The 14036-nt window shown below is 37.7% G+C and overlaps 1 protein-coding gene across 5 annotated transcripts in view; it reads left to right on the top strand.

The window, feature by feature from the left end:
- Positions 1–7854, top strand: part of TRPM3 (transient receptor potential cation channel subfamily M member 3) — a 466535-nt gene extending 458681 nt beyond the window's left edge. For all 5 annotated transcript variants that reach the window (XM_035309095.1, XM_035309092.1, XM_035309094.1 and 2 more), the window contains one exon: positions 5787–7854. In XM_035309095.1, the coding sequence (XP_035164986.1) occupies positions 5787–7236 (1450 nt within the window). In that variant the 3' untranslated portion in view covers positions 7237–7854. The remainder of the gene's footprint in view (positions 1–5786) is intronic.
- Positions 7855–14036: the final 6182 nt, after the last annotated feature.

Here is a 14036-nt window from a genome sequence, read left to right on the forward strand (position 1 = left end):
ATAGGATAGGATAGGATAGGATAGGATAGGATAGGATAGGATAGGATTTGTGAGGATAAGCTTCAGAGTCTCCTTCCAAACCTAAACACAGGGAAGTTGGTTATTTCACTACTATGACTTCCAGCAGTGAAGTCCCATCTCATAACAGCTCTCCTATAAACCCACTACAATACTCTACCCAGACAAGGCAAGTTTGAAAGCATTAGATTAAATATGCTCAGGTCGGGGTTGTATATGTATCCTAAATCATGCTCACTTTAAGAACTACATTCCCAGGTCTGTCATTTTGTCTGCAATTATGGTCAGACATGTATCCCTTGAAGTGCTCTGGATCTAAAATACCAAACTTCTTTTTCCCAACTTGTGGAACATTTCAATATTTAAAACCCAGCTTTGTACTTCATAGGCTCTATATATAAAAGTCTTTATACAACTAGCAAGATGTAAAGCAAAGAAAACAGAGAAGGTGCAATACCAGAGTTTCTCTTCCAATGTCCAGTCATTAACCTGTAGTATTGGATCAAGCACAGTATTGACATTATAGCCATGAGATCATCACCCTAGCCATCTGGCCAATTAACTCAACTTTACATGGTGTAAAATCAACCCAGAATGTCCTGAGAATGTGCGTGGAGTTTCCCTTTGCACTGAAGACCTTCCTTTTGCAGGAAGCTGAGGATGCTGTTTAGCTGGAGGAGAAAGAAGAACTGGGGCAATGCCTGCGTGATGTATATCCTCCTGGACTTCTCAGAGCCTTCCCTCTCCTCCAGGCTTCTGTGCTGCGCTTAGCTCACAAAAATGTTTTCACCTCTTAAACATCCAATAGAGCATCATCTACTTGCAGTTGGATCTACCAAAATGCCCCGAGGACTACTTCAAGGAAAAGCAGCTGCAAAAGCAGAGTGCAAAGCCCAGTAAGCCTGGAAGAAGGCATAGAAGTCTAGCACTGGAAGGACAATAGGAGATGGGAACAAAGTCTTGCCTTGAAGTTCAGCCTAGATTGGCCCCAGAGGAAGGAAGGAGTTCAGAAAGCAAAAGAACAAGAGATACTGTTTCTTCATGTGTTGAACTGTATGTAAACTAGCAATTTCAGCCATGGTCTCAGGGGCTGTGCTGAGTCAGGATCACAGTGCCTTGTCTGACTTCCCTAAAACAAGAAGCAGTTTATACTATCACACTGGAATAGTTCACCCTGATATCTTGTGTAGCCTTGGTGGGTTCAGTCTTACCATTCTCACTGCAAAAAAAACATCACAGAGGTATCCACAGTTGGTGTCACCACACAGAATCTCTCTATTTCCATTTCTACATTCAGAAATCAAAAACATGAAACAACTCTTGATGTCTATCCTTTTCTGTTTGCTAGGATCTAGCACAGGCACATGGAAGTAGGTCTGAGTTAATGATAGAGATCAGAGGAAGTGATTATGGTGAGAAATACAAAGCAGTACAAAGCTGTAAGGTGTTTTCTTCAAGTGCATTTATCACGAAGGCAAATCTTAGTGAATCTTCTGGAGACCAAGGAGGAAAGTAGAGTTGGACTCTACTTTCAAGACTCTTGGCCATATGGCCAAGTCTTGATCCAATAAAAACCTCTTGTTGGTTCCAAAGGGAGGAGGGTCACATCCTAATAGTATTTAAAAATCAGATAAACTGGTTGGAGTAGACATTATTATGTCATCTCTGGAGTTCATAACAATAGTACCTTAACACTTTACAGTCTTCAGTGCAGTTGCATTAACAGTGTCTGAGAATGAAGACACCTGTTATCCTGGTTTCAGAGAGAGCAAAACAAAGTGCACAGAAAAGGGTCAGTACTGACCTTACCACATCAGGCCATATCTGCAAAGTGGGGCTAGAAAAGGTCTGTTAATCTCATGGAATCTCTCTTTAATCAGAAAGAGTTTGTTGGTCTTAGGATCCGGACAGGAAGGCAGCCAGGACAACACAACATCCTTAACCTGCAAAAACCACAACACTTGGAAAAACTGGCTATCCACTTACACCAGAGATACCTCACCAAAAAATATCAGGCACAGTACCAATAGCTTGTTACAAGCTTGGGAACTGCTTCCAGAAAAGTAAAAGCATTCTACAGTCACCTATAACAAGCAATGTGGATCCCCTCTATAAGGGACTTTCAGCATCTACAGTCTTTGCAACAGCAGAAAATGATTTTGCAGACATAAAGAATGCCTAAAAAATGGACAGAACTCAGCAAAGGGACATGTGAACCCAATTCTAAAATTCATTTAACGGTTTAATTCAGTTAAGAGGTCTTCTTCTGAAAAGAGTACCTTACTCCCATTAAATCATTGCTTCAATTAAATTATAGATGAACAGCTGTGCAGAGGTTAAAAATGACTATAACCACCAAAATCCTTCATCTTTCAAACCATAATTTAAAAGGTTGGTCACAGATAATGTAACACCTTTGTCAGATTCCCAGCTCTGAGCTTGTATTTTTCCCCAGTTACTGAATATTCTCTTCAGCTGGTCTATGTTTTTCTATTAGAATTTTTTAAGCTTCAGCAAAACACACTCTGCAGATTTTAGATTTAGCCTTCTCTTTTTCTGTTCTCATGCCCATCTGCTAAGATGGCTTGGCACCCTCTCATACATGAGATAAATCTTGCGGTAAAGAAAGACACAGGTGCAATAGAGACATCATACATGGATATTGTGAGATTTGCCAAAACGTTTACACTGTCTCCAGTACACATAGCAAATAATAATAATAATAATAATTTTAAAAGAACATATGCAAGGCAAGGCACATGTGAGACAAGGAGGTGATCTGAAACAGCCAGCATGGCTTCACCTGTTTTATGATATGATTCTATGAAAAACTTATTTTTATTTCTTATGTTAAAATAGTCTTTTAATTCAAAACTGTTCCTGAGGGAAACACAGTTCTGGCTGTCTTTTCACTGAGTGCAATTTATTAAAACATTTTAAGGACCAGTTTATGACTGTATTTCTCCAGAATATATCTCCTTATGTCCTCAGTGTTTAGTTGATGGGATTTTATCACATTTCTAGTGGGAATACTCACAGAGCATGGTGCTATTGTGTGTGCTGAATGATTACAGAATTGAGCATAAAATATTGAGAATATCCCTAATTAAAAGTATAACTATTTGTTGGTAAAGTCCAGGAGTGGACGTGTGTCATATGTAAAAAAAAAAAAAAAAAAAAAAAAAAAAAAAAAAAAATGACTAAAGTCAGCTAATAGCTTCGAAATTGGAGGAGACTACTAACACTCAAGATTCCTTCCTTCCTTCTTTCGTTCCTTCCTTCCTTCCTTCCTTCCTTCCTTCCTTCCTTCCTTGCTTCTTTTTTTGGGATTCATCCAGTGTAAACACATGTATGTACCTCTCAGTTACGTATCTCACAGTACATCTGTGGTTACCCTTTATTTCTGAACCCAGACTGCACTCTTCTTACCTTGTTATGTTTCTGAATAAATTTCCCACCACTATCAATGTGATCAAATTTGGGGCTTCTTCCATGGTAATTACCAGTCCAGGTAACCCAGAAGCCTCTCTTTGTCTTGGCCAGCAATACCACTGGCCTTACATCTTGTGTCGGGCTCTGTTAATATCCAGACAAAACACTTCCTTAGCTCAAATAGACCACGGGGTTACTCAGGATTTTCAGCATGTCTAACTGTACTGGAACTGTCAAGCTATATCTGTCATCATCATCAAGAAGCTATTATGGAATCTGAGTGAGTGACCAGGTACTCAGTTATTAGCTGATAAATTTTTCAAAAGTATAATTTCTTTGATAAAATAGCGGTTTATATAACTAATAACATGAGGGAAAATTCAACTGCTTCTTATACAAACTGCTCTCTTACTATGAAATTATATCCTGTGCTTGAAATAACATTAGTCTGTTTTGTTGGAGGAGGTTGACAGAAGAAGTAGACTAGTGGCTAAACAATAATAAGCTGAGTAGAAGGAGATTGCTTTGAAACTACAGGTTTATTTCTTTTCAGGGGTCTTAGCTTATTTGATCTTTCATCCACTGAAGTCTGATGACAGTAATACAGTTGCTGATTCATGGAACACTTCAGATATATAGATTTTTTTATTATTATTATTTGTACTTTCAAAATTCATGGTCTTCATCACAATAAGCACGTATTTCTTGGGAATATGAGCCTTGCTGCAGGGTGTGGTGCCACTCTCTTCCTTCTCCTCTCTTGTGCAGATCGATGGTTGCTGATCAACACCACATGGTAGTCAGACTTCAGTGTTTCAATCCCTAAACTTCTGTGACATACCAGATATTAATGCTGCCCAATATTCATTTATTACCTAAAATCTGATTTCCTTTTGGACAAGCATGAGTGTTTGTGGTGTTTCCAGTTTCAGATCACTTGTCCTGTTGGAAGTTTATCTACTAGTAGTAGAGTATGATATTTATCCCACCAGAAATCCCAGATATGGTTGACGGAGTGCATATTAACTTTTGAGTATGATTTGCGTAACAGACAAGAGAATGAGAGACTTGAGAAAAGTGTGGAAAACCTGTCATTTGGTATTTGTCACTTCACTGTTCACTTTTCAGTGTCAATAGGGACGGGGAAACCCAGAGGTGCAACCCTAAAATAAGGCATATGTAAGTAAACTACATAAATATGCAGCTTTTAATATCTCTTTGGCAGATAATGGAATTCCCTGGTCTACTCCAAGGACTGCTACCAGAGAAACACAAGGAGTTTCATATGTGCTAAAGGCAATCTTACTGTATGAAATTGGAAGACTCCAAACAAAAGCAGTAGAGAAGGTTTTAGAAGTTTTTAGAGAAGTTTTAGAAGGTTTTTAGGCCACAAACAGAAATGATTAAAAGCCGCTGGCATAAATTAGTACACAGTTCACTTTACAGATGAAAACATTTTAAAATGAGCTAAATCAATACTGTATATAGAACAGTTATAACGAAGTTTAAATTAAGCTCACACATTCAATTATTAGCTATTAGTATTTATATATTATGTTAGGGAGCTAATAAGTATCTTCGTGACCCATCATTTCAATCCCTAAACTACTAACACAGACTACAAATGTACAAACACAGGAACAGAACAGTCTTGGTTTGTGTACCCTGTTGTACACTACATTTTATTTGATCGGTGCTCACTCCTTGCAGTTTTCTTATATACATATTACCTACATTCTGTACAATACTGATAATCTTTTTCTATGTATCTGAGCCAAATATGAATCAGAGAACAAGGAAGCTATTTCCTTAGGCCCACACAAGAGTAGCTGGTACAAATATGGGGGGAAACCAGAAGAAAAATGTGGGATATTTCCCACCTTCTATGGCACATTACCCACTTCCATGACTTCATTTAATTCAGGAGTTAACCACAATAGTTCTGCCTGTAGCACAACTGAGAGCAATATCATGTGGCATGTGCTGAAAGTTTTATTCATTTGCAACCACCTAATTAGACTCTTTGGCAGCCGAGAGGTAACAAATCATAATAACATTTCTGTAATAGCCCCTGTCCCTGGTATAGACCACACCTACAATTTCCTCTTTGTGATAATCAATAAGGAGAAGACACTGACTGGTTAACTTACTGGAACAATTTCCTGAGCAAGCAGTATCCTTTGGCTGCTGAACCTCTTTTAGCAATGTTTGAAGCACATGAGGTGCACATTGATTCTGAATGTTAAGACCTATTTATTTCCATCTGTTTCAATGACCTATTGGTAGAAGATCACTGCTTTGTAGAAATTAACCTATTTTATTTTCCCCTCCTTAAGGGTAGAGAACATGGCCATGCGACTGGAAGAAGTAAATGAACGAGAGCACTGCATGAAGGCTTCTCTGCAGACTGTCGATATCAGGCTTGCTCAGCTGGAAGATATGATAGGACGAATGGTGACAGCCTTAGAAAAACTGACTGGCATAGAGAGAGGTGAGACAAACAAGATACGATCCAGGACCTCATCTGACTGTACAGATGCAGCCTACATTGTGAGGCAGAGTAGCTTCAATAGTCAGGAAGGAAATACTTACAAGCTTCAAGAGAGCATAGATCCTACAGGAGAGGAGTCCATGTCCCCAACATCTCCTACAATCACACCCCGCATGCGAAGCCACTCTTTCTATGCAACAAATATGAAGGACAAGTGTGGGTTGGAAAAGTTTGAAAGCATTTTTAAGGAAAGGTCTCCAAGCCTGCACCGGGCTAGCAGTTCCCACTCAATAGCAAAAGAAGGAAAGGTTCCCTTAGCCCCTACCAGCACTTTGTCAATTGCCCCAGACTCCAGAAGACCTTCGTCTTGTATAGACATCTATGTTTCTGCAATGGATGAGATGCATTCTGACACAGAGCCTCTTGACAGCTCCATAAATATTCTTGGTACTGTAGATGCAGCCCTACAGGCTCACATAGCCTCTTCCATTTTAGCTAACAGTGCGTATATTAGCAGTACACCTAGTGAAAAGATTTCTGGCAGAAGTCTTGATTATGAGGAAACATCTGGAATAGACACAAGAGCATTTTCTTCAGACTATTCACAAATCACAGATTGCCAAATCCCCTGGGATTCAGACCCTCCCTTGTACCACACTTTAGAGCGATCCAAAAGCAGTCGTTATCTGGCTACAACTCCATTCATTCTGGAGGAAACACCAATTGTGAAATCTCACAGTTTTATGTTCTCACCATCTCGAAGCTACTTCAGCAGCCTTGGCGTCCCAGTCAAAACAGCAGAGTACACAAGTATTACAGACTGCATAGACACAAGGTGTGTGAGCGCTCCACAGACCATCGCAGAGAGGGCCAGTTTTCCTGGAAGCCTTGGGGGCAAGGTGGAAGATTTGGGATGCTGCCACCCAGAGAGAGAAGCAGAACTAAGCCACCCAAGTTCTGATCATGAAGATAATGAGTCCAAAGACAAGAAGGGAATCTCCTTATCTCCTCAAGATGGCAATGCCACAAGAACTCTGACCAACAGCATCCCACTTCCAAAAATAGAGCGGGCCAACAGCTACTCTGCAGAGGAGTCCAACATGCTGTATGCACAGCACACACGGAAGAGCTATTCAATCAGTGATAAACTTGACAGACAGCGAAATGCAACGAGCCTGCGAAACCCCTTCCAGAGGAGCAAGCCCTCAAGGCCCGAGAGCAAAGGAGACAACCTGTCCATGAGGAGACTATCGAGAACAGGAGCCTTCCGTAGCTTTGAAAGCAAGCACAGCTAGGCCTAGACAAATTTAGCAGGCAGGATCATCTGTTCTCCAGTCCATTTTCCCTAGAAGAATTAACACACCTCATATCATTCCATGTCAACTCCAGTTGGCATCAGCCTCCGGTCAAGGGAGCACATTGTCAATCTCAGCTGCTCCTGCTGAGCTACTGCATCTTGACCCAGTTGACATTTGCACTTAAGGAAAAAGGGAGGGACAAAATATTTATGAACACCTCAGTAAACAAGAAAAAAAAGCCCCCTTTATGAAGTCTCAAGTAATAACTGAGTTCAGAAATATGCCTTTTACTAGAAGGCATCCTAAGATCTATTATTCACAAGTTTTTATGACACAGAAATTAACTGGAAAAAAGAGATGTACAAATTAGATGTTCTAAACTTCAATCATGACTTCCTTTTCATCTGTTTCACCATTGTGATGACTGATGAAAAGCATTTGTTATTTCTGTAGGAACTGGCAGCAAGTAAATCTAAAGTCTCCCAAATACCATACTTCCCTGCTCTTGTGTAAATGAAGAAAGATGAACAAGATAACAACCATAAAGTTCACTTGTCTCTTTTTGTATCAACTTCTAGTTTCACAAAACAAAATAATAATAAAAATTAAAAAAATCAAAAGCAGAAAGGGAACAGAAACATCTTTTGTACTGCAAATTAAATGGAGGAAGAATTTATGTTAAAATATCAGGTGATTTCCTGTATAAAATAGGCATTCTAGATTCTAGGACAACTGAGCAAGCCTAGGATGAATGTAATTAAGCGGAATAGTATATATTTATTTTTTTACCACATTTGTCATCAGTATGTTGTCTTGTTAAATCAAAGGATGTGATGGAACAGTAAGAATGGGGTGATCAGAGCAGAGCACAGAAATACTGTCAGGTCCCCACTGCTCTGTTTAATTAATTGTACAGACTGGAGAGGTTTACCCATGAGGTTGCCACCAGGCTTTTCTTACTGTTCCATTCGAGCTGCCAATTTTTCTCACCTAAAACTATAAATTTCTTTTTCTCTTTTTTTTTTTTTTTTTTTTTTTTTTTTTTTTTTAATGAGGACATTGGTGTATTTGAACATTTCAAACTATATAAGATTTATCAAGATTTCTCTGGTCTAAATCCAGATTAACCAATTTAGGCTGCAGTTGCTTAAATGAAAGCATTCTTGGCAGAATACTATAAAATACTAAAAGGTGTATAGTATATGTTTTTAAGGTAAGTTAAAGAAACAGAATGAAACTGGAATTGTCTGTTAACAACAAATTACATCGGTTGCAAGTATGCTTCCACTGTTCAGCAACATATTACACAACACTCTTTTTAGTGGGAGAAAACATATTTGATCTGTAATATAGTTGTGGGTTTTGGTTAAAGACAATATACTCCACTGATCTCACTCACATACTTTCTAAGGGCCCACAGTATCAAGAGGAATTTCAAACGTGTTAAGGAAAGATATCACTGTGGTCAAAGGAGAAAGGATATGCAGAAGACAGGAAAATGTTAGAGAAGCATAAAAAGCAACCGGGTCAAAATTTCACATCCTCTATGAAGGGACTTTTAAGCTTGAAAAGAGTGCTATTAAAAATTAAAACATCTCTACAATGACCAACATCTTTGTAGAAGCAGGTCCTTTTTGTTATTAAATAAGAGAACATGCAAGTGGGGTACATGCTTCCCATTTATTTAAATGGGAATTATCTTCCAAATCTCTAAGGCAGCTTTGAAAATGTAGGCTGACATTTTCTCACTAGGATCTCGCACTGGGAGACTCTAAGGATCGTGTGAGAGTAAAGTCTGAAAGGCAACAAATGCAGACATAAAAATAATCATCTGGCTCAAGACGAGGCAAAGAAGGTGAATACCTTTAGGTACTGAGTCACTACGTTGGAAAGTTCATTGCATAGAGAACTGCAACATGGACACGCTAAGCACAATGTTTTTTCGTGCTTCCTGCACCAATGTGTTCCTTTCATTATCCTATTTGACCAAGCTTTCAGTGAGCTAAACTCCACCAAGACACCATGTTTATGCAATTGCCTTGCAGTCCATGTGCAGCATTATGGTCACATGGCAACACCAAGAAAGGTCAGAAACCTTTCTGTGCATTATGAAGCATGCTTGTAATAGGCTGATTGTTGAACAATAGCAAAAAGCCCAGGGACAAAGGAACTTGTGTTTAACAATCTGCTTCAAATGTGCCAACTTTTGTTAGCAGCCTTTTACTAAGGCTTCTCCAAATCTATCTGTCCTTGATGAGTATAGGGGGATCTTCTCGCTGTTTTCTTTGTTACTTTTACGAATGTCTTCTAAAACTATTTGTGGACTTCTTCCACCTCCACCATATTTCTGGCCTACTCTAGAGGAACTCCAAATTCACTAGAAATTTGTCAACAGTGATTAGTTCGAGGCATAGGGCTCTCCTCTGGGGTAGATTTCATTGCTTAGTTTGTCAAGGTAAAGGAATTTGCCAAACCCAGAAGCTGTATAAACATTTAAGATACAGCACTTTATTGATCTGGAACACACATTCCAGGTAAAAGGAAACAGGACACTTTATTTACCTCTTAAAATTTGCCATTATATACAAAATGTAAATTCAGATGTTAAAAGTGTGATTGAAGACGTCAGAACACTTCTTTTCCTGAATGTTTCCCATTTATTCTACAATGTGGTTTCTATAGAATATATTATGATGGATGTTATGTTATTTCATCTTCATCTCTTTTTTACATATTGCATCAAACTGCTCCTTTCTGAATTTGGTGGTAAGACACCCATTTCTTGCAATGGGACCAGATTGCCCCCTCCCAATGTACTATGACCATTTACTGAGAGTAAAATTCTTATCATCCATCATCATGTACCTATAGCTTGTGCCATATGACATATTCTGTATCAAGGGATAGCGCTTATGAATTATATATCTACACATATATACATATCTCCCATGTATAAACCAGTATAGTTGTGACATGTGATAATATTAGTGAACGTTACAGGACAATTTTAATATCACATTATAAGGTCTTGTTTGTAAATCTGTAACATTCAATAAAATAGCACATGTTGCATCAAGCATTAAGTTCCACTATCCAGTTATTAGCATACATATGGAATATGCATTTCTGGTCACAGTGTGTGAGTTAGGTATCTTTCACACATTTCTCTGTATAGCTCCACTTAAATGTCTGTATGAGCTGATGTGTAAACCTCTAATGAGCCACTGTGGGCTGTGACAGGTGAGCTGTGGTAGTGTGAAAGATGAACGGGCATGTTATGCAAAAGATTATAAGATAAATGAACTTTAATAATATTTTGAAACTCAACCGAACTTAGTTGTTTGTTTACATATGCTGGCCAACTGAGGAAGCAGTGTACAGTATTTTATATTTTCCTATAGTAATCTGTTGTTTCCAGTTTAAGTGATGCTATTCTACAGTTGGGGTATACACTTGTCTTAGGTATTGGATTATAGCACATTATTCTTTCACAATAACCGTGTGGTATGACTGAACTAGTTTATCTTCCTTACAGTCCGGTCTTTTTTTGTGTCAATGAAAATGCATGCATTGTTCCATGAGTTTCTTTGGACTGCTATGAAACTTAACATTTTGCTATTGCCTGCCTGTAAAGACGAATCCAGTTAGGAATGAATTCAAGCTTTTGGATGTTTACATTATTTCCATTATGTTTGATCTTTAGCAAAGTGATTTTTTTATTATTTTTAAATGACAATTGTATTTTATGAAATTGAAATATTCAACACAAAATGCGAACCTACAGCAGTCCTCAGACATTTGGCTCTCTCTTTTTTGGAAGAGATAAGGTGCTACATTATTGTTCTTAGCACAAGTGCCAGTTAATAAATGGCAGTGTGGGGATAATTTAAAAATATAATGAACACCCAAAATATCCATTCATGCACATAAGGAAAGCCTTCTGGGTTCCAAATATAGATTGCTTTTTTTCATTTTCCATTTATAGATTTTTGGTAAAAAAATAAAAAATAAAAAATGATTTTTACCTTTTGTGGAATGGATAGCCTTTTGTCAGGGGATAAATATCTTAGTTAGGTATATTTTTTGTAAGAGAAGAAAATGATTTGTTTCCTAGAAACTGTCAGCACGTGGAAAATGCAACTACACATATAACTACTAAAATGTGCTGGTAGCAGCACACAGCCTTAGTCCAATGACTGCAGTCGGAACAAACAAGTATCTCTGTCCTTCAAGCAGAATTTATCAAAGTATTAGTTTAGAGTGAGCCAGTGAAACAAAATTATCTATAAAATGATGGTGCAAATTTTTAAAACAAGCATAAATGTCTTGTTATGTTGCTCAGGTTATACAGTTAAGAGGATTTGATAATCACCAGAAGGGAAAATGTGAGCTTGTCATTCCTGGATTTCCCTAGGAATACTTAGGTAGTTGTGAGTCTCCCTCCTGCTTCAAAATAATAGTATATTTGCATTTTTGCACAAATATTAACAATTGTTTCAAAAAAGACAACCTTTTCAGTTGTGTTAAATGATGACAGGTATAGATCACCTTCTTCAAAAGAAATAGGAAAGCTTTATAGTGTTAATTTTCCCTCATCCACTTCAAACAACAGCATAGTCCAAACTGGGCAGAAGTAAAGCATTGAGGTGTCTGCTTATATAAGGAAACATTGCATGACTCTGGATGGTATTCACTTGCCTTGCCACACTTTTGCATAGAAACACTAGTGCTGAATGTGGAGGGACCAACTGTCTGAACCCCAGTAAGAGTTATGCAGCTTATAGCTAATCACAGGGTGAACGCTACAGGTAATATAATTTTCTCTTCTGCAATGTTGACTACAGTTATGGTCTTATCACTGCTGATGCAAATCTGAAAAAAAGATTTCTAAAAGAGATTTCTAAGGAGTTACTCTGACATTTGTCAGAGAATGGATTTATTCTGCTGTTTCTATATTACTTTGAGTCATGGCACAGCTTATCCTAGTCATCATCAGGTAGGCAGTCTACTGACTGAGGCATTGAGCCAGAGCAGTCATGAAAGTCTCTAACCTATTAATTTTTGCTATATGCTTTCAGATCTATCACAGAGCCACAGAGTACTTATTTCAAAAAAAAAAAAAAAAAAAAAAAAAGTGATTAAGAAAAATTTTGATTATGAAATTGCTGCTGTTTCTGCTGCAGGGAAGTGATAAGTCTTGTTTATTTTAGTATTTGGTAGGGAGGGGGAGGGGACAGAAGTGGGAATTGGCTGTGAAATACAGTTTTATGCCTTCACAAGAGTAAATTGTATTAAAGTTATATTCTTCTTCCACCACTGCAGTTGTTGTACATGAGGAGAGTCTATATGCTGCTACTGCTGTCTGGAACAGTGTTTGCAATATACTATACTAATAGCTATTTAATCGTTTATTATTTGGGTTATCATTTGTAAGTGTATAACAATCATTTATAAAGGGAGAAAAAAATGATTAAAATGTCATTTTAAACAAATTCCTACTAATATGAAGCTTTTCAAGTATGATTTGTCTAAATGTATATCACTAGGGAAAATGGTACTTTCCAAAGGTCTACTGGATTCACAATGCACTTTTAGACTGTGTTTAGATATGTAATAAAAAGCAGAAGTTGGCAATTACTACAGTAGAACTTTCTGAAATTTCTGTAACAATTGTTTTGCAATAAAATAAAATGTAGTTCAAAACATCTGTACTTACTGGTACATTTATTCATGGTCATTTACTCCAGAGCAACACACAGCATTGTGATGGAAACTGCTTTTCTCTAAGACCTCCCACTGCTCTAGTTCTAACTTTACAGCTTAAAAAGGAAAAAAAAAAATGGTTTGCTGCCTTGCACACTGACACTTATAATGTTCTAAGTTACTTCCACCTCTGATATGGGGTGTCATTCAGGTATCCCTTCTCTTGGTCATTACCAGACTCGAGTTTGAACCCAGACAGACAGACATCTTGATGTGTTTGTTGAGAAGAAGGGTTAGGTTCTTTTATTTACAGCTACCACTTCAGCAAGTTGGGAGATAAAAGTATTGATTGCAGGTCGACTCTAAGTTGCTTCCACACAGTCTTGAAGAAACACACTCATTTGTATGGCACACTCATTTGTATGGCATCATTGGCTCTTGTAGCTAAAGAAGGTTCATTGAAAACAACAGAAACCAAGGAAGCCACAAGTAACCATGACCTCGTCTAAACTTTTATCTCAGTTTCTTCAAGAAAGAAGTCATTACCTCTCTCTTCATGCTGCTCTACAACCAGCCCTGGTACTTCCTCACAAAAATGCTGGAAAAAAAAAAAGAGGCACTGACACAAAGTAAATAAAGATCAGGATCTGCTCCTTCTGCAAGTAAGATAATATGTATTTTAACTAAATCTGGAAGAGACACAGGAAACAAATATCCCATTGAACATAAATACATCAGATACTCAAGATAGTTCTACACAAATCAGTCACACTTCAGAAGGGTAATGGTTCAGAAAGGTGTTCTTTATTTCAGATTTCTCAGAAGGAAATGATAAATTCCTTAATCAGATTTTATCTAATCCCTTCTCCTAGAGTGCCATTTAGTAAAGACTGAGCTTTGGAAAGGAGTTTTGAAGCCTTACACACACATAGACACACAGATCTGTGCAAGACAGTTTTTTTCCAGGTAACACTATGTACAATTATGGAACAACAATGAAAAAATTATAAAATCCCAAAATTTTGTGATTACAAAATTTTCAAATAATTGATTGCAGCATGAGTAGTTGTAGAATTTTATGAAACCATAATGAC

This window comes from Oxyura jamaicensis, chromosome Z (genome assembly GCF_011077185.1).
Source record: "Oxyura jamaicensis isolate SHBP4307 breed ruddy duck chromosome Z, BPBGC_Ojam_1.0, whole genome shotgun sequence".
In the NCBI taxonomy this organism is placed as follows: Eukaryota; Metazoa; Chordata; class Aves; order Anseriformes; family Anatidae; genus Oxyura; species Oxyura jamaicensis.